The sequence below is a fragment of the Struthio camelus genome, chromosome 1 (genome assembly GCF_040807025.1).
Source record: "Struthio camelus isolate bStrCam1 chromosome 1, bStrCam1.hap1, whole genome shotgun sequence".
Lineage (NCBI taxonomy): Eukaryota > Metazoa > Chordata > Aves > Struthioniformes > Struthionidae > Struthio > Struthio camelus.
Genome location: NC_090942.1, coordinates 204679598 through 204700900, shown reverse-complemented (window position 1 = coordinate 204700900; position 21303 = coordinate 204679598). Strand labels below are relative to the sequence as shown.

At 39.9% G+C, this 21303-nt stretch overlaps 1 protein-coding gene across 1 annotated transcript; it reads left to right on the top strand.

Moving 5' to 3' along the window:
• Positions 1-1388: 1388 nt before the first annotated feature.
• Positions 1389-19896, top strand: FDX1 (ferredoxin 1). Its single transcript, XM_068930310.1, has 4 exons — positions 1389-1659; positions 7079-7203; positions 11362-11491; positions 17800-19896. The coding sequence occupies exons 1-4, from the start codon at positions 1499-1501 to the stop codon at positions 17912-17914; spliced, it is 531 nt and encodes a 176-aa protein (XP_068786411.1). The 5' UTR covers positions 1389-1498; the 3' UTR covers positions 17915-19896.
• Positions 19897-21303: the final 1407 nt, after the last annotated feature.

Genomic DNA, 21303 nt, shown 5'->3' with positions numbered 1-21303 from the left:
AGTGTTATAAAAGCTACTTTGACATAGCAATAACTGAAATAAAGCTTAAAACAGAAGATTCAGACTACGCAAAATCCTATCTTGGCCCTCTTTGCAATAGGTAGAGGGATTCTGTCCAGCGATAACAGAATCTAACTTACTTACTTAGAGGGTAGGAAGGAGCTACACACCTAGATCAGAGAATGCCAGCACATTTAAGGCACTTGGTTTACAGATGAACAGTTCGGAGGCTCTTGACATTCTCACCACAACCTTCTCCCACGTTTAAAGAAAACACACCAGTCTAAGTGTGCTATCTCCCTCCTTGACCTTACTCTGTGGCAACAAAAATGCACTCCTGAAATTATAAGGCGCGAGGAACAATCCTGTCTGCCTCATCAAGATCAGGAGTAAACGACATTTCCTTCTTGCTCTCCGTTTATTTTCTCTCCTGTTTGAATAAACTACTTAAAAGTAAATCCCGCATTTCTTCCTCATTCATGCATCACCCTCTGGTCAAAACGTGATGGGTGTAGGGGATCTGCACAACTATGTAGTCAAAACCTGTATAGCAAAGTATACATTGCAGAGCCAAATTAAGTTTACTTGTGCTGTCTGTGCTGGCTCAGGACATTTCAAAATTTCCCGATATTTGAGTCATGCTGTCCCTTTGCTGATATCTGGGTCTTAGAAGCTGGCTTTGTGTCAGAGGAAACAGTAAGAAGGACGGGGGCATTTCTCGGTGTCCTGCGCGGACAGCCCAGGGCGCGCAGCACAGAGACCTGCGCTCACGTTACCTGCCCGGAGCCAACAAGCCTGGGGTTAACAAGTCCTGCGCTTCACGGGCCAGGCCGCGGATGAGAGCCCTTCGGGGCTCGGTGAGGACTCCTGCGGTGCTTTTTGGGGCCCCCGCCGGTGAAGGGCCGGTCCTCCCCGAGGGCCGCAGGCCGCGCGGCCCCTCGCGTTGGGCGCGGCAGCCACGACTTCCCTTAGGGGCCCTGCAGGGAGGGCCGCAAGGCCCTCCGGCCCCACGGCCCGCCTTTGCCCGGAGAAGAGAGCTAGGGTTTCGGTTTGGGAACCACGAAGCTTTAACTGGGCTACGCTGTGGTCTCGGGGAGCGACAGGGAAGCTGAGGGGAGGCTACGGGGGCGGTCGGCGGAGCCGGGGCGGGGAGGGCAGCGGCCACCGCCAGGGCGGCAGCACGGCCCCGCTGGGCCGCGGGGCCTTGCGCACTTTCCGTAACGCCGCGTCGCTCCCCGCAGCGCAGCGCTGCGCACTTTGCGTAACCGCCGCCCTGCCCTTCGCGCGGACACGCGGCGGCCGAACCCGCGCCCCAGGCCGACCCGTCACCTCGCACGGCCGCCACAAGGGGGCGGGGACTGCGTTGCGTAGACGGCGCGGGCGGCTCCGAGAATCGCCGTGGCTTGCGCCGGAGGAGTGAGCGGTGGGACTTTGCCCCCCCCCCCCGCCTCCGCCGCCCGGTGCAGCGCGTGGCGCGGCGCGGCGGGCACCGGCCGCCATGGCTGCCCCGGGGCCCCTCCGGGTCGCTGCCGCCGCCGCCGCCTCTCGCCGCTGGCTCTTTTCCGCCTCGCCGGCAGCCGGGGCCAGGCCGGGCTGCGGCAGCGCCGCCGCCGTGAGGGCAGCCCGGCCGTTCGGCCTCTCTGCCCGGGCGGCGCTCAGGTGAGGGAGCTGCGGGCTGGCGGCGGCGGCGCGGGGCCGGGCGGGGGCCGGGGCAGCCGGGGCCAACGGCCGTGTGTGGCGGGGCGGGGGCGGCCGGGCGCTGCGTGACCTTCCGCGGTCGCTCGTCGCGCCGTGCCCCGTCGCGGCGACCTGTTTTCCCCGTCACCGCCGCGGCCCGGCCTGCTCGGCCGCGCCGCTGCCCCTGCAGCGCTCACCCGGCGGCGGCGGCGGCCGGGGGAGCCGTTTACCGGCCCGCCGAGCGCCCTCCCCGGCGAGGCCCTTCCTCAGGGGCCGGGCTGTGCGAGGGGCCGGTGGCCGGGGGTGCCTGGCGGGCCGGGCGGGGGCTGACCCGGGGTAGGCCCCCGGCCCTGCTGCGCGCTCCGCTGCGGGCCGACGTTGTGTGTAAAGAAAGAGGACTTGGGGGCACGGTTGACGGAGCTTCAAACGCTAGGAAAGCTAGACTAGGCCGTATGTGTTTCTTAGAACAGCCGTCCCGGAGATTGTGACATCAGTGTTACTTTTTTTTTTCCCATGCAGGTGGTGCTTGCCACTTCTCTCCTAGAAAATCTAGCGAGGTTTCTTGTAGAGCCTGGTTCTGAAGGTCTCTGTCTGTGGTGTAGGAGGAGCACCCGCGCATCTAAGTGCACAGAAAAAAAGACAGCATGTATGAGTGTATGTTACAACATGCGCTGCCTGTGTTGATGTTTGGTATTCCACAGGCCAGAACTATGCATTTGCAACTTTGCGTATGTAGCCAGAGACTGTGTTTATGCATGGCCTTCGTAGTTTGCAGCTTCTGTGTTCGAAGATAGATCAGAGCCTACAGTTAACTTTCAGCATTTAAAATACAGAGGTTCTAAAAACCAGACTGACCAGGTTAGCAGAGAAGTTTCTTTGACTCAAAACAGGGTCAGTCACCCAGTGTCAGAAGTGCAGTCTAGCCTGTTTCCAGAGGGTTAAGAAATGCCCCATCCATCGAAGCTGTTTCCAGCAGTTTCCTTTCAGTCTCTTCTGTACGTGCTCCTTTACTTTGTTTTTGTGGATAGTTTTAATGCAGAGAGACAAGCTTACTTTTTAGTCTGGGACTCCTGTATGAAGCATGTAAAGTGCTGATTTAGATCTCTTCTCCGAGTGACTTTGCCTAGTGTCTTGAAAACAAGTCTCCACTGAGTGAGTGCCCTAACTTTGTTATTCTGAGGTCTCTGTTTCTCTTTCATTTTTAAAAAAGTCAGAACGTCTTGGTAAAATATTTTCAAGATTTTAAAAATTATTAAAATTATTGAACAGGGTGAAAATGGGAGGAAAAAAAAAATCCTTAACAGGGAAAACATTCCCTAACCTAATCGTAATACAAGACTTGCCATCCCTCAAGGCTTTCACGAGTAGACTGCGTACAGATTTATAAACGATCCAGGAAGTTATGCATTGCAAAAGCATACCAGCAAAAGAAATCCTACAGGCAAGTTTTTTAGATGTATTGTTTACATAATCCATGTCATAACCTAGCTGATTCGGGAGAAAAACAATCCTTTTTTTTTTTCTTTTTTTCTTATATTAGTACTTTTCCAGTTTATGTTCAAGTTATTCCTTCTAGTCCTACCTTTTCCAGAAGTCTTACTATTCCAGACCAGTTCCTGAACTTTATATAGTCAATATTAGTCTAGTAAAAAGATTTATCATTATTTATGTATGTAAAAGTATTCACCTGTACTTCTGTCTAAAGGATCAACATCTAGGTAAAATCATCAGTAGGAGTGATTTTTTTTGAGCAGAATTTCCAAGGGTTTCAGTGAAGCATAAAGCATTATTGTTTTCATTCCTAGATTTGTTACTTTCAATCCATTTTTTCCTCTATTTCCCCCCTTTTTGTTTCATAATGAACAGTATTTATTCCAGAATTCTTTTACGGCAGTTTAGATAGTTATACAATGTTTTTGCTGCATAACATGGTTATCTTACCATGTGTTTGAAGGTTTGATTCAGATCTGTGACTTGTGCATTTTAACACAAGGCTTGTTAGTGTTAGCGTAATAGTTTCACTTACGAAATTCTTCTGGTACTTGGCAAACAGGAGTGTTGGATGAACCGTTTAAGAAAAATCTGGAAGGGTTAATCTGAGCATGAACTGGGATATTTATGCTTTGTGCAGATTACACAAAATATGTTTAGTTCTTTCTGATAATCTTGAGACTATTTATGCTTGCACAGACCTGGTGTGCATTTCATGTTAATTGTCTGTGACTAGATCATAGTATATGTTTCTTCTGCTCAGATGATGTCTAGGTAGACAAATACAACGTTATTTCAGATTCATAAAGCCTAAATATTGTTTCATGCAGGTTTAGTGGTTTTTTTAAGTGATATGTCTTAGTCATTCAAAAAATCTGCACAGCATGTGGTTCGAATGTGTGACTAGTCTCGTGACTCTCAGAACTGTGCACGTACATAAATATTTTCACTAGTCGGGCTTATGCATACTAAAGCTTCAGTGATTTGTAAATTTAACTTTTTGGCCATGTGAATGGTATTTAAGATTGTTACAAAGTTAGAGACACCTTCTTAGTCTTCCAGTTGGATCTGCTTTTCTGCTATTGAGAGCAATTGAATTTTAGTTTCAGTTAATGGCAAGGTTGGATTAGGCCCTGTAGAAACGATCGATTATTCTAGCCATTTTTTTTAACAAAAGACAGTGACTTAATGATGGTGGTTTGGTTTGTTCCCTTATTGCATGCTACACAGGTTAGGCGTGCAGTCGAGATGCAGCTGCAAAACTGACCGAAGCTAGTGCAAGACTATTGCTACTAAAAGGGTGGCCTCATTCGTGTTTTGTGGGTTTTTGTTGTTGTTACGGCCGTTGCCGCTTTTGCAGCCGGTCGATCAGTTTTGTTTGCTGATCCAGCTAAGACTATGTTTTTATGGTTGGTTTTCAGCCACATCAGTAAAATGAGTTGATGTACATCGATACCAGCATACGCGTTATGTGCGTTATTTCAGTGGGGATTCCCAAAACCATCTTTTTGTATTCGGATTAGGTCAGTTTGTGCTACTCATGAAATTGTACCGTAAAGATGCAGTAACATGATTGTTTAATCTAACGTAAATATGTTATAATGAGCAGTTCTGTCTTTGTACCACTTCTGGCAAACGTATGGTCATTGACCTGTAAAGATTGATTTTCAGCTAGTTTTTTTTCTGGATCCGGTTTACTATGGTATTATCCCAGATAATTGTGTAATCACAGGTGAAGACAGTTTTGAGTATGTTTTGAAAACTGGCTTAGGGAGGGAGATGACTTATCTTTTATAAAGGTTCCAGTGATCTCACGAGATTGTGACTAGACATCTTGTTATTTGGTCTGTGTTACTTGTGATCACCTCATCCTCTAATAGAGAAAAGAGTATATTTTGGATATTGAAAAATATTTATGCTTGACATGCCTATATCTTGGGTAGAGGATGCCCGTAAGTGCAAGTACCCACTTGCGCTTGATTTGTATTTGGATCACATCTCACCTTGACAGAAATACTATTTCAGGAAATGAGTGTATTTCTATGAAATCCATGAGGGCTTTCTGAAGCAATTTAAAAAAAAAAAATTACTGTCAGTGGTTTACTTCGGCTGTGAGAATGTACGCTTCTACCTCTCCAACTACTGCAAACCCGGCAGTCTTAAACTTCTGATGAAGCTGACTTTCAGTGAAGATGATGGAATTTACAGCACTGTATTTAAGAAGCGGGTGCCTGTCTTGTTGGTTCTTCGATGGGAGGTGGTAACATTGAGCAGAGCAGAAGAATGAACAGCGGAGTGGTCATTTCTTAAAGCACTGCAGTGTGGTTTGCTGGAGGTCATGCATTGATGGCAGCTGTGCAACTGTAGTTACACTTGGTAAAGATGTATCTTTAAGATTTCTGAATTTCATTGTAGTGTATGGTTCAGTTGAATTCTGCAGATAAACAAGGTCAATGCTTCGTTATTGATTATAGTTTTGGCATGAAATCATTGTTAGAAGTAGCTTGTCTTCCAGAGAATGGACTGAGGGATTATTTGATAAGAATTGAACATGACATCATAATGAATCATGGCACGTATTGCAGCCGAGTAATTTTACAGTTATGGCAAGTATATTAAGCCTAGATCAACAAACATACTTGTCACTTTTCAAAACAAGCTACAACTAAGATTACAATAAAAGCACGTTTTCTTTAAAACCAGTTCCAATAGAACTGGTTTACCGAAGTGTTAATATGGCCACCCTCAAATTTTGGCTTTAATATTTGGTTCTTCCGGTTAGCATTTTCTTGGGTGTGACTTAATTTTCAAGCCTGTACACATCCTATGTGGTAGATTACTGAAAGTCTACAATTATTACAAAGACTAAGGATTGTATTAAACATACTTTTCTTAAATGTAGATTTCTGAACACTGAAACATAGGTGTTACGTTAGCCTTCAGTTGTTTTATTTGTCTCTAGGCAGATTTCTTCCCTGCCATCCAATAAGTTTTTCTCGTTTCCCTCATTTACCGTAAGGAAGAGAATAGTCTGTTTAAAAACAAACTTTATCTTAATTGTTAGCATATTAACAGCTTTCCTTTAATTCGCATGTGAAATGACATAATATGAGACAACAAAAATCTTTATATTTTTCCATACCAAAAGTACTAGTCTTAGAAATCGGAAATATTTATGCTGAGTGTGAGGAAAGTTTTTCATAAATGTATATAACTACCTAAAAAGCAAGGCAGGAAAATATGTGAAACCTTCTTCTTTTGATAACCATCATCAAACCTCAGATGAAGTTCACTTGAAATGAAATTTACAAAGTGAAATCATAAGAGGATGGAATGTATTTTGCATATTATGATCTGGGCTCAAAGAAGCAAAAAAGTTTTTAGAGTATTTCCATTATTGTGAGAAAAGCGAGAGGAGAGCGGAATTAAAATTTGAAACTAGTAAGATTTCCTGTTTCTGGTTAGTTTTCAGGGTAATTTAAAATTTGACCTAAACAATAACAGTCAGAAAAATTGCAATTTCCTAAATATAAAGGAAGAGTCCATAGAAAGGTATGAAGAAAAGTATTTGAAATATAACCTTTTATTTGCTAAAAATATGAGTACTTTGTCTAAAATAAAATAGCTCTGACTTTCTTCAGTGAAAGGTGAAGCATGAGGATCTTCTACACCTTATAGTGACAAAATGCAAACCTCAAGGTTTTTTTTCTTATTTTTCATTACTGTATGTTCAATGTACAGCAGAAGAAGCCTGTACCTGTTACAGAGTTTGAAAGGCAATAACTTATTTAGGTTTCTGTGCTTTTAGAGTTGATATTGAGTGCTGTTTTAGCAGTAGTCAATCGTTTTTGAAGATCTAAAAAGTTCTGGAATTCTTTCTTAAGTTCCCTTATATACTTTTCTTTTTCAGCTCAGAAGATAAGATAACTGTTCACTTCATAAATCGTGATGGTGACAAACTAACAGCCAAAGGAAAAGTTGGAGATTCATTGCTGGATGTCGTTGTTGATAATAATCTAGACATAGATGGTTTTGGTAAGTAGATTCCTTAAAGAACATATTAAATGTCTAGAAATTATGATCAATTATCAGTTTATTTTTAATGTCTGTAAAACCTAGTTGTTCTCTATTTGGATTTTTTTCCCCATTTTTCTGCAGGTGGCATAGGGTCAAGTTCTGAAATATTTTGTGGTAGGCCTTGGAAGTTTCAATGTTTAAATGTTAAAGGAGGGGAACGCAGACAGAGTGTTGTCAAAGTAGAATCTGAAAGATGCTACCTGAAAACTCTTCTGTGAATTGGAAGGTTCTGGATGCATAGCAAAATTTGTATATTCCTAACAGTGGCAGGTTACTTCTGACTGTATTGTCAAATAGTCTCAATTTGTTATCAGGCTGCTTGTAGCACAAATTGCTGTAGTGTTTGAGTGCTGAGTGAAAGGAACAACTAAATCTATGTCAGTTAGCGGAGAAGAGCAAGAAATTTAATTCTTATAAGAGGACTAGGGTAAAGCAGACAAGTTCATTTCTTGAACTTTGCCATACTAAGTTCTCTCTTCATGAAAGCAGGCCTAAAAATAAGGAGTGAATGGTGATGGTGCAGATAAAACTCTTTTATTTGCCTCCCTAAACTCTGAAATTGGTAATAGAGTGAGTTGCGGTAGTCAGATTCATTCATTTACAGTCAGGTTTTATTTTGGGAGACATTCCTTCGGTTTCCTTTTTTATTCTGTTCTGATTTATAGTTTTTTTGACTGGTCTTTTTGGGTATGCACGTTGTGGGAAAATTCCTGGGAGTATAATAAGAGGGAGAAGAACAAAAACAACTTCCCTTGCTTGTTGGCTTCCTTAGTCTCCATAGTTTGATTAGTTTGGGGTTTGTGCTTGTTTGACTTTGGGGGGATGTGTGTGTGTGTGTGTATGCCTCTTTTATTTGGGGGCTCTTAGGGGGGTTTTGTTTTTCATCAGTTGGTATAGGCATAAAATAGGCAGTTTCCCACTCTCAGCCCGAAGTTACAGGCCAGAAAAAGAAATAAAAGTTATTGCCGCGTGCCTATATTTCAAAGAATCATGTTATTTTTAAGTTTGACAAGCAGAGATTTTTCTCCTCTATTCAATATGGTTTTGATTATTTTTTTTTTCTACCTTTGGAAAGTAATATCAAAATGATATTTGTAAGAAGGACAAAAAGAGCTTTATCCATTCCATTTCAGATGATATATAGCCATAATCAAACTGACCATGATAAACAATAACAGAAAACTCATGCGTTTGCTTCCTTTCAGAATTTGGTCTCTTACAGTACGAGGAGAGTTACAGCCCTTGTGTTGTTATTAGTGTGGTTAGAGATGAATTTTAAACCACTGTCACATCAGATGTTGGTCAACGTCAGTGCTGATGTTTGAGTATTAGTTTTCTCATGGTATCCTGACAATTTATGAAAAATCATTTCATTCTTCTGAGATAAGATTGTTTTAAATATATATACCAAAAATTAAGAAGATTATAGCAGGTATGGGGTAAAACATACCCTACAAAACTATACTTCTCTGTATACGTCTCTTTTTTTCCTCAGGAAAAAGAAAATATACCTTCAACTATACTTCAAATATAAGACTTCTAAGTTAGTCATAGTATCTTAGATAACTAAATAGATTATATTTTGAAGGGAAAGAACTGGATGAGAAAAGGGAAAGATCTCAGGAGAATGCTGATGAAGTAGTTTTTGGCAGAAAAGGAAACTTCTGTCAAGGTGAATTTGAGGGTTTTGAAAGAAACAGCCATGAAAGCCTGGAAAAGGCTCTTTAAATCTCACTGACTTAACATTTTATCTTTCCCATTCCCTCAAAGTTCCTTTGGAGAGAAATAAGTTAACACTACTGACAGTGGAAGTAGAAGAGAACATCACATAATTTGACTTTGATTTGTCCTTTCTTCTCCTGAACTGTTGGTAGTGGCACCCCTAGAGAAGACACAGCTGTGGTAGAGCTCTCTGAAGGAGCGCTAGGATTCTCCTCCTCCTCTTTTTCTTTACCATCTAGAAAATTGCACTTACATTTTCTTTTTAGTTAAAAAAAAAAAAAAACCAAAAACCTTTGTAGACTAGTATTTTAATTATGTAGTGTTTCCAATCTGAGGAGTTGTGAGCCTGGAAAGGTAAGTAAAAGTGGGACTGTAATCTCAGATGTAAAACTGTAAAGCCAAGGTTGTAAATAGAAAAGCATGGAACATACTGAGTTAGCATAATGGTTTCAGAGGTATGTTATATTTTCAAGACAAATGAAAGCTTAGTAGTTAACTTGCCAAACTTAAGTTGGTACGTGTGTGATTGAAAATGCTTACTATGTTAGGAATTATGGTAAAGTACATTCTAGGCAAGAATCCAACTGTTATGTAAGATGGCTGGATAGAGCAAACGCTGTAAGTGTGTGGTACGTACCTTGCCTAAGCAGTAATGCGTTGAGTCACTAAACCTGATTAAGTAATTTAGAGCCTTCTCTAATGGCCTTGGTACAAACTGAATTGTACTCTTTTTGGTTAATCATTTTTCTTAAAAATGAATTTCAACTATGAAAATTTGCAAACATGAACAGACTCTTATATCCCAGTGCCTTAGTGAAACGTGAAGTCGGTATGAGTTCTGCTGAATGTCAGAAAGCGAGGAAGTTCTGAAAACCTTCCTATTCCCTCAGACTTCCCCTCCATAGTTAGTTCCACTGAAGTAGTGGGACTCTGCCCATGCAAAGCAAGCTTTCAAAACGTGGATTTAAATGACTGTGAGTGTAAGTAAGTATTAGTACAAACTAAAGCTGGAAGTGGAGTTATAATATGCATGAGTTAATATATATTAGCATGGAGCAAGTACAGAAAAAGTTAAGTGGGCTAGTCTAGCACACAGTTTGAAATCTTAAGTGTATATTTTATTTACGTGAAAATAAATTTCACTGTTAGTAATAAAATCTCTTTGATAAGCCTGTAGAATCTCTTACGAGTTGCATGCGTGTGGGGAAGAAGAATCACCTCTTGAAAATCTGTAACACATTAGGGTAACTCTAGATTTAGGTAGTGTTTATTAAATGTATCATGTAGGCTTATGGCTAGTCTACTTATACTCTACAGTTAATATCTTCTCACATTTGGAAATGCCAGCCATCTTAAAGCACTGTGAAATTGAAATGGCAATGCTGTCAATAAACAGGAGCCAACATAAACATTGCGGATGTCCTGACAGTCTTTAATTATAGCATGTGTTAATTCCTATCTCTATAATGGTTTTCTAATAACACATCATACTAGGGCAGAGAAATAATGCAATGTAAATAGTGTGAAAATGTCTGGGTAGTGTTTAAAACAAAAGTAGTGAAGAGAAAAAGGTAAAACAATCTTACCTGTTCACTTTTATCACTAGGGGGCATCCCATGTGCAGCAATAATGATGATAGAAATGTCTCTGTGTAAGGACTTCCAAAAGAGTTGAATGATTCAACTGCACTCAATTCACTTACTATTATCAGCCTTACATTTCAAAAAGAACCTCTGCAGTTTAAGTATACTGATCAGTGTGATTTTTTTTCCCCTTTTGTCCAACATGAGAACGCTTAAACTGCTGATATGACAAATTTTAAATTATTTGACATTTTACACTTTGTTAAATAATTTTTTCCTATGGATTTGTATGTATTTGAAGACATACTGTATTTTTAAAATCAAATCTTCTGGTACAGTATCATGTTCATTATGATACATGACTAAGGATACCGTTGTGAAGTATAACAGGACAGTTTTCTGTATGGTTCTTAAACAGTGAATTCTACAGCAGACCTTCTTGTGATAGCAGTGGTTATACATGCAGGCTGTGTTTCCCTTTGCTTCCATGAGTACAGTTTTTTCTATTTCTGATTTCTAATTGAATGATTACCCATACTGTGAATGATCACAATTTAAGCATTCTAAACTAGTAATTTTATAAAAATTGCTTTTTAAACTTAAAAAAAAAAAAAAAAGGAAGGAGGAATTAGTCAAATATTTTAAATATTTTCAATACGTAATTTCAAGTAAATTTTAATGTCGTAGGAAATGTAAAAATGCTATTGACAGCTGAATAGTAAACAGAGAAAGAAACACATATATGAAAGAATTCTGCAATTTGGCTGTAATATGAAAGTTAAGTTTTCTGTTAACTTGGTGCTTTATTTAGGTGCCTGTGAAGGAACATTAGCCTGTTCAACTTGTCACTTAATCTTTGAAGACCACATATTTAAGAAACTGGATGCAATTACTGATGAAGAGATGGATATGCTGGACCTAGCGTATGGCCTCACAGAAACGTAAGGCAGCATAATGCTTCACTATACCAAAGAATTGAAACAAGGGTCTGCAGATGGGACAGTTTGATATTTCTAGAACGCCTTAATCAATTTTCAGTGAATAGCTAGATTCTATTATACAAATGGGACTGGCAAGTTTATATATTGTTTATCTGAGTTTGTATTAGGTAGATGTCAGTAGTATTTTCATAAGGTGAAGAGTGCCAGTTGCCAGCACTCTCTCTTCAGTGTCTGATGCGGAAGCGTCAGACGGTGAAGCAGGACCGAAAATCCAGTTCCTTCACCAAAAACTTTTCCAATGCTGTCGTGTGCAATAATTTTTTTGTTCGTTTCCCTTCCTTCTCCCTTTGCTTTCTTTCTCCATCAACCTTTAACTAGTTAAAGTTATTTTATGGATGTGCCACGTTACTATTTTAGTTTGCATCAGATTTGCCTTTGAAGCAATCCCTGCTTGCCATGCTTTAACTCATGCCAGAGTGTTCTTAGTGTACGCAAACCAGGTTTCTTTTGGGTGAAACTAAACCTTAAAGATGTGCTCCAATTGCTAATGGTCGTTCAGTGCACGGGACCAGGCTAGAGCTATTACTTGCATGTTCCAGGTTTTCTTAATGGCATGGCTGTTCTTCCTTTGGCCAAGGATCTTCCGTATGTAAGAGAGGTAGATTTTTCTGGAAGACTGCTTTTTTTAAGTGCCTCTGACATTTACTATAGATAGCCTGATCTTTGTGCTGATATAAACCTTGGTGATGGAGATACACTAGTATGCTTTTGTGTAAGTATAACCATAAAAGTTTTTCTTGTCAGTGACTCTCTGGACTTGGAAAGGTCAGCGGGTGCCATCAAGGATAACGTCTTTTAAAATGAAAGACTGATTAGAAAAACTAAAACAAAATTGGTGTGGGTAACTGCAGAGTAATGGGGATTATTAAAAGTAGGTCGATAAGGCAGAAAAGCAAGCCTTTGCAAGTTAAATGTTTAAAAAATAACTACTCTAAGAATACCGAATAAAAAATAAGCTGAGAAACAGCTTGTTTGAAAAATAGAAGAAATAATTTTGTTTCTAACTTAACAGAAGCAGGAAACTTGTCGTCATGTAGGACCAATAGGTGATGTAAAGGAGCACTTTTAATAAAGATATAAACTTTAAATATAAACAGATAACTCTTCCCCCCCCGCCCCCCCCTCCCCAAAATTTCTTACACTGTTTTCACTGCAGATGCTTAGGGATGTCCTTGCACTGGAAGCTTTCTTTGCAGGGAACTTACTGAAGGATTAGTCTCAAATTGATGTGTCTATAGAAGGGGTATTAGAACAAATTAATAATAGTTACAAATGGTAAGGACTAGGTAGTATTTACCCAAGAGTTCTAAAGGAATTCAGTATGAAATTGCTGAACCTATAATGTTTAATTAGTTGGTTTTAATCATGCTTCCAAACCAGAGGAATGTAAGGTAGCAACCCAATTTTTAAAGTGAGATTATTGGAACTAGAGAGCAGTGAGTTTGATTCCCTACCGGGCACTTGAGGCATGTGTCTATTGGCTGTTACTTTTTTGTAGTTTCTACTAAATAATGGTAAGGAAAGAATTCAGTAGAGCTTTTATAGAAGGAAGTAACCGTTATGGGAATTCTTCAAATGAGTCACTGAGCATGAAGAAAGATCCTACAGTTCATATAGTTTTCTTAGCTTCCAGAAGTCCTTTAGTAAGTTCTTGAGATGCAATGGGATAAGAACAAAGGCCATATAAGGGATAAAGATTTGGTTAAATGATCATTTGTCTTTTAATGGGGTAGAAATACTTGGCTGTTTTGTAGATCAGCAGAGTGATCCCACAATGATCTATGCTAGATTTTATATAGTCAGCATATTTGTAAAAGGCTTGGGAAAAGAGGTGAAGAGTCAGATGACAAGGTTTGTTTACAGTACTGGGTTTCTCATTGTGGTAAAATCAAAAACCGTCCACGAAGACATGCAGAAGGATCTTGTGACGTTAATAGGAAAGGAAATAGCAGATGAAATTTGGTGTTATTAGATGCAGATCAATGCATATGGAAAGAAGGGTGGAAGAGTGGTAACTTTACCGACTTGAAATGGGCTCTCAGCTAGCTAATGTTTCTCCAGGAATGCCAGTTTATGGCTTGGTGTAAAAACACGTCAAAAAGGAAATGGAATGCTAGCAGTTTTTGGAAGGAACAGGTAGAAAAGCAGAACATCCCATTATAGGAAAAAGTGGTATTCACCATAGCATTATACTTGAGCTATTCTGATTTCTTGTCTTAAAAAAAAAAAAAAAAAAAAAGTGAAGGGAAGTACGGATGAGGGCTACAAAATGTTTAAATGTGGACTGGCTTTTATGCAGGCACTGACTAAATCATTTTTAAGATCAAAGCTTCTTAGGCTGTTGGGAAGAATTGAGGAAGGGGAATCTGATTATAATCTATAAAATTGTAAATGATGCATAAAAATTTAAATAGGAGGAGGTAGCTTTTCTCCTAAGGTCACTTGGTACTACCCTATGTTTTGAGGCTGCTACAAGACAAAAAAATAGGAAGTGTTACTTCACATGGTGTACGTCCATTGCCACAGATGGTTATGAATGCCAGAATTCAGAGGTTTAAAAAAAAAAAAAAGGGTACATATAGGGAGAAAAAAAAGTCCACCAGAGGCTGTTAAACATAAGGATACTACTACCTGCAGCTCAGGAAGTCCCATAAAGTGCTGGAGACTAGGAAGTTACCTTGAAGAGATATCATTATATGTTTGCCCTGTTTTTTCTCTTCCCCAGCATCTGCTACCGAACACTGGCTGAAACAGGATATTGAGGGAGATGTACCTCAGGTCAGATGTGCTGCAACTGTTCTTATGTTTAACGCTCCAAAAGACCCTAGCAGTTTGGAGAGTGATGTTTTGCCCGTTATATCTGTTGCTATCTTTCCAGAAGTGTAAAAGCAGAACTCTTGATAGGTGGCATGTTGTATATGTTTGGATTCCCTGGAGGATATGCCTTCCACAGGGTAGATTAATCATAAGTATGTCTGAGCATAAATCTCTGTCTGCCTTGCTGTTCACCTGAGAGCATAGATTAAGAAAGATCTATTTTTTTTCTGTTGGTAAAAGTAAAAACGCCTCAGCGCTCACTGCTAATACACACCGTTCCTTTTTGCTCCTTGTTGTTATCTTAGGGAAAGAGATACCTGCACTGGCTCCTGGACTAGAGAATCTACAAAATCTATTTTGTGCTCTTTTTCTGTTCCTCATTTAATATGCCGCTAGTTAAGAATATCAAATAAGGAAGATGAAATCAAGATATGCAGCTTGTTTTTCTTCCAATGGGAAGAGGAACTGCAATTCAATCTACCATGTCTTTTGGAAGATGAATCTTTTTGACACTGTTCCATTCTTTCAGGATAAAACTCATGCTATTTATTAGCCTCTAACAGGTTTATTATGATTCTTAGTATTTGAAGGGTAGGTCATTTAATGGTGCCTTGGTTTATACTGCACTTGGATAGGCTATGAATTCTTATAAATGTTACTATGAGCTTAATCCTCTTAAGTGCTATATCTAGGAATATACCAAAATGATTCTCAAACTTTAATGATTCAGAGGCTTAACTTGTTTAACATTTGTTTAACATCACTCTTTCCATAATTTCAGAAAGATGCATTTAATTTACCCATTCTGTTTCTTTACAAATCTGTTGTATAAAAACATTGAAATATCAGCTCCTCATGAATACAAAATTTTTCTTTAGAATGCTGGGGAAAAAAACCTCACACCTGTTCCTGCATTTTCTTTTGTTGTCGCATTTTAGTATGAAACTTCACTGTTGCATTGTCTTACCTTCTTTTTAAGGAACTTCTGATTTTAAAGAAACTTTTAAATGATCATCTTATGCTTTGGTAAACTCAGACTAGCATCATTATGCTAGTCTTAATTTTTTTACAGTTTGATGTGGCTGATATGTTCTAGTCAGGATACCCCAACACACAGGTAGACATAGGCTACGAAGTACTGTAGAATTGAGCAAGCAGCATGTAGCACCAGCTTGAGTGTCTGTAACTTGCTTCCAGCATTCTGGACCCCCTGAAAAATTTATTTTCTGGTACCTGTTTTTATATGAAGCCTAATATAAGATAGGAGGAAGACCGTAATTAATCTATCGTTGCCTCAGGGATAGTGTTGTGTTTCTCACCATTTTCATCTCCTTTTCCTGTTGATTAGTTCTGGTTTCTTAAGTCTTGCCCTTGCATTGAATATAGGATAGGCCAAGGGAGATGCAGCAAACAGAGCTTTCAGAACAAGTGCAGGGGTTAGGGGTTCCTTGGAATAGCAAAGAATAAGTCTTAGAATTGGAAAGTAAGACTTTCTTGGACTTGTGTTACGACAGCAGAGGAAGCTACTGCATGTTACTGGACTGAAGAAGCAAAACTGAAAGAAAGGATTCATCCTGTGAGGATGCAGTGGTGGTTGAGGATATATTTTTTTTAAAGCTATTTAAACCTGTCTCATCCAACACACAAGTTGCATTAATTCACTTCTTTCTGTGAACATAGTGTTTTGATTGTGGATGAATTTGTAGGATCAGGGCCATAAATATGCATTTAAGAATATATTGTCTTTCCCCAAAGTATTATCATTCACTAGGCCATGTTAAGAACCTAATCAAATTATCTTCAGCTGTCGTTTGCTCCTTTGATTTAGGATCTGCTAAAAAGTTGGCAGGCTTCTTTAATACACATAATTTCTGGCAAACAATGTTTTAAGCTGCTTCCATTGAATGAGTTCTGAAAAGATCAAATTTGAAGTCTTTACAAGAGGCCATTTCTATTATTTGTATGTCTATTATGATTGTAATAAAAAAATTAGTAGGTTCCAAGGGGGTCGTGCTTACCCTCCTTTATCTTAGTGCAGAGCTTTTTTAGTGTTGGTCGTAGGAGGATACATCTTCCTTTCTGACACCTGTTATGCACTAGCTGTTTTAAGAAGATATAAATGGAAATGTTACCCTGTAGGTACTTCAGAAACAATCTGTGGTCATGCTGGACCTTGCTTGATTGGCCCAGAACTGCAGGTAGAAGACATGTGGGAATGGAATGCCTTAACAATAAATTACTGAAAGGCAGGATTTTAAAGTGACGTTTGACTTGGGGGCAAACTTTTAGGAAGATACAAATCTCCCTAGAGGTGATCTTCCCCCTCTACTCAGCCCTGGGGAGGGCCTCACCTGGGGTACTGTGTCCAATTCTGGGCTCCCCAGTACAAGAGAGACATGGAGCTCCTGGAGAGAGTCCAGCGGAGGGCTACAAAGATGATGAGGGGACTGGAGCCCCTCTCCTCTGAAGAAAGGCTGGGGGAGCTGGGCCTGTTCATCCTGGAGAAGAGAAGACTGAGAGGGGATCTCATCAATGTGTACAAGTATCTGAAGGGAGGCTGTCGAGTGGATGGGGCCAGACTCTTCTCCGTGGTGCCCAGCGACAGGACAAGAGGCAACGGGCAGAAACGGAACCACAGGAAGTTCCATCTGAACAGGAGGAGAAACTTCTTTGCTGTGAGGGTGACAGAACACTGGCACAGGTTGCCCAGAGAGGTGGTGGAGTCTCCTTCCCTGGAGATATTCAAAACCCGTCTGGACACAATCTTGGGTAATGTGTTCTAGAGGACCCTGCTTGAGCAGGGGGGTTGGACTAGATGATCTCCAGAGGTCCCTGCCAACCTCGGCCATTCTGTGATTCTATGAAATTACAGGAAATGGAAAAAAATAATTTCTGCTCAGTAAGGTTGTGTCTGGTTTACAAGCTCTAAAGGTTCACCTCAAGTAAGCTGTCAGGGCCATTGTCCTAATGCACATTCTGTTTTCTTGGGTTGCCTTCAGACCCTGGATGGGTTAGGCTCTGCCTTTTCTGAGGATTTCATTCATTGCCTTCATTTTCTTGGAGAAACCAGATGTCCTTTTGCAGATCAGATGTCATTCCCTACTCTTGTCTAAACTATTAATGATTCATTAAAAATGGAAGGGTCACCTGTATTGTACGTTACTTCAGGAAGTAGGAAGTACTCACTGTAAAACTTTACAAGTACTGAACTCTGTTTCATAAGTAGGCAAATTCATGGCCATGATTAACTCTATTTATCTTTGCATGGATGCATGCAGTTCGCTACTGGTCTTGATTGAGACCATGCGCAGGGTTAATTGTTTCTGGCGCATAACGCGTTTGGGATGACTGAACTCTGGGGATATAAGCTGGTAAATGTTGTTAGATGTATGGCTTGCTAAAACTAAAGGCAATGTCCTATTTCCTTACAGATCACGTTTGGGCTGCCAGATCTGCTTGAAGAAATCTATGAACGATATGACTGTTCGAGTACCTGAAGCTGTTGCTGATGCTAGACAATCAATAGACATGAGTAAAAACTCCTAGAAGAAAATCTCTTAGGGGTTTTAAAAAAGCTTAATTATTTTTATAACTTATTTTTAAATGTGTAATTAAATACAGAAACTTACATAATTGTGAGTTGTTTTATATGACTATCAATATTAGATTAATGCTATTTTGACTTTATAGAACCTCCTATATTTTTATGCTTAAAATGCAATAATACTTCTTCTAAGTGATCATTGGACTATAACTGTTAGCAAGATAAGTGTATTACAGATTTCTTACAATGTTAATTCTGCCAAAATCTTTAATGGCATTTGAAAACTCGATCACTTCTACGAGACTTCCTATAAAAATGGGCATTTCTAGGTTTCAGAGCTCTATGTGTTAGAGAGCAAAACTTGGCAGACTATACGCGGTCTTCAGACTGTTCCGTTAAAGATAGTATGCTCAGAGTGCAGAATACTGGCAGCTTAGTTGCTGCAGTACCTCTCTGTTGCTCACCTCAGCAGTCGACAAACATCAGTCTAACTGCATTTATCTTTGACTACACCACAAACGTGGATATCCACATGGCTCAGAAGAATAAAGGCTCAGAGCTATCTATTGGTAGCCGATAACCACAGGAGGTATATGTAATTTCTTGCTGTTCTCTAAGCTTGGATCACTGAGTGGGGATTGAACAGGGCACTGTGCTGTCAACATAAGATTTGTTCTGAAATCTTCATCCCTTACTTTTTTAGTTGCAAGCTTGTTCAGGAGACAGTCCTGAGACTAAGCTAAGGTGTTCGGCTTGAAGAGGCTCCTGGATTCTGGGCCTTTCTCCAAGGACGATTTCAATAACTGATTATGAAATGGCCAACTATATTTATTCCATAAAGATGGATTAGGTTTCCCAGCAGGGATAAGGAGACCCCCATGGTGGGATATCCTTGTAGGCTGACGACTGAGAGCATTCAGTTGGACCTTGTTTTTGTCCTTCTAAAGTAAGCCAAAATTAAATAATATCTCCAAGGCTCAGTATTAGTCTCTCCAGTTTTTGTTGCCTAAATAATGAAATGAAATGGCTATCAGTAATGTATTACATAATGTAATATTTTTGAATATTGGGATGATTTTGAGCTTCGTAAAGAAGAAGAATATTTTGGTGTAAAAATAAATGTTTTCTAGAACTGTACTGAAAATAGTAAATCTAGTTCCGATTCCTTGATTTCCTTCTCACAGAAGCCATTTCTTTGTTTTGTGGTGTTCCCTTCAGACTTTTCCCTTTAAAACAAGATACAGTTAATGTGATCTGGTCAAAGAACTTAATGATTAGGGTTCTCCAAATTCTCTTGATAACTGGTCTTTGGAGGAAAAAAGAAAAAAAAAGACATTAGGGTTGAAATTTCCCTGTTCCTTGAAAGGTAGAGAGCAGGGTCAGGAAGAAGGGTAGAAATAAATCAAATAAATATTTCCAAGATTCTGCTGTCTTCCTTTTTAACTACCATGACTCTAAGTATAATTTAGAGGTTACCTCCCACAATCACAAACTACAGTAGATAGGTTCTCACTTTGTATTGCCTTTGTCCTGAGTTCATTTATCTGCAGCAGTTTTCATTAAATCTTGAACTTTTAATTTTTAAATGAAACATAGCTTCTTAAATTCCAAGAGAGAGCTCAGGTAGGTCATAACCAGGGCTATAGTGTACTATGCATTCCTACATGGGAAAGAAAAAAAATCTGAAGATAGAAAAGAAATCAATATAGCTGTGAGGTTTGGGGGTGTGGGTTTTGTTTTGTTTTTTCATCTTACAGTACCAAGCACTTCTCCTTGTGGGAATCTCAAAGCGCTTAACGCTGTATTTGAAACACTGTGTGCCAAACCTTCTAGAGGTGTATGCTATATTGCATGTGAATGGAAGTCTGAGAAAGAAGGTGAAGGAACAGATATGTACTCCCCAAAACGCACAGCTCAGAGGTATACTTGTTTCTTTATTGTCAAAATGATTTGCAAATAAATCTTATTTTATATCAATTTGAAACACCTTGTTTGTATTGATTTTCTTCCTTCTTTGTCCCGTGCCACTGAATGCATTCCTGGATGTAAAATGGAATGTAAATACTTATATTTAGCAGTTAATGCACATGCAAATATAAATATGACTTATTGTGCAGTGGCACATTATTAAAGTATCAGAACTACTTGAGTAATATTTACTGTTTACTTCCTTGTGCAAATAAAGATTATAGATAATTCACTTTCTGAAGGCACTTCCTTTCTCGCTGAAAAAACATGAAGTCTCTCTCTCTCTTTCACTCTTTCTTTTGCTCTGTCTCTCCCCCATATATATGTGTATAAATAAAAACCAAGAATATGTTTAGTACTCCAAAATGAGAGGGAAATCCAAATTGAGCTTTTTCCCTCTTGCTTCTAAGCTTTCTTTAATTGACAAAAGGCCTACAGGCCTATTACAAGGTATGCCTGTAGTCTGGGGCAGAACTAGGCCTCTCTTTCCCTAGTAGTGGGGGGAAGTACTACCTTCTAATTCCTAGCCCTTCAGGTTTGCTTGGCTTTTTGTGAGGAGGCAAGGCCAAACAAATCCTCTGGCAAAAGGAAAGGTCTTGTAATAAGTTACAGCAAGAGCAGGCGCTCCGCTTTCCCTGTTTTTATGAAATTTGTATGTATATGTTTCTGGACATTTTTTTTTGCTTAGTAGTGTTCAGTGTGGTGTTTGAAAGTGAAAAAGGAGGTGGTGAAGTGCAACTACTTGTTCCTGCAAGAGCAACAGCCAACTAATCAGTTCAGGTGCTGAAAAAAACAAACTTATTTTTAGCTTTGTGGCTCAGACTCCGGCGACTGTAGGAGAATCGGAGAAGAGCCCTTGAAGATTAAGAGTTTCATAAATTCCTATCGTGTTGCCTGTTCCATGCTGTATGTATTAAATACATGGTGTAGCTAAGGTTAATGAATACAGTAAGGAGCTAGCAGGCCTGGCTGCCTTGTAATTTGACATCACGACACCTACTCTTGCTAGGGGAGGTATCCACCGTCTGGATTGCAAGCTATGGGTATATGGGACGCTGGAGAGAGCAAGAGGGAAGTCCTCCTGGCAGTTTGTTATCTACTCAGAAAACTGCTCAATCTTAATAAGTTCAGCCCTTTTGGATTCAGGGCTCTAAAAAAAATTAGGTAGCTATATTCAAATTTAGTTTCACACCCCGACTGGAGGCAAGTTCAAAAGGCCACATCCAAAAAAAAAGATGCAGGGAAAGTGGTAGTGCTTCCATCACTGACTTGTCCGGGCTGGGGCACGGAGAAGTTTCTCTAAAGCCTGACTTTCTGTTTTGTCTTTACGAAGGGTAGTGTGATATATGAAGACAGGGCAGACCAAAAAATCCACATTCCTTAGGAGGAAAAGGAGAAATAAATCTTTAAAGGGATTGGGGGG

What these genes read in the sequence shown, in the direction of transcription:
- FDX1 (XM_068930310.1), top strand. Translation starts at nt 1,499, where the DNA reads ATGGCTGCCCCGGGGCCCCTCCGGGTCGCTGCCGCCGCCGCCGCCTCT. An exon ending in TCTGCCCGGGCGGCGCTCAG is followed by an intron (nt 1,660 to 7,078) that starts GTGAGGGAGCTG and finishes TTTCTTTTTCAG; the next exon opens with CTCAGAAGATAAGATAACTG. An exon ending in TCTAGACATAGATGGTTTTG is followed by an intron (nt 7,204 to 11,361) that starts GTAAGTAGATTC and finishes TGCTTTATTTAG; the next exon opens with GTGCCTGTGAAGGAACATTA.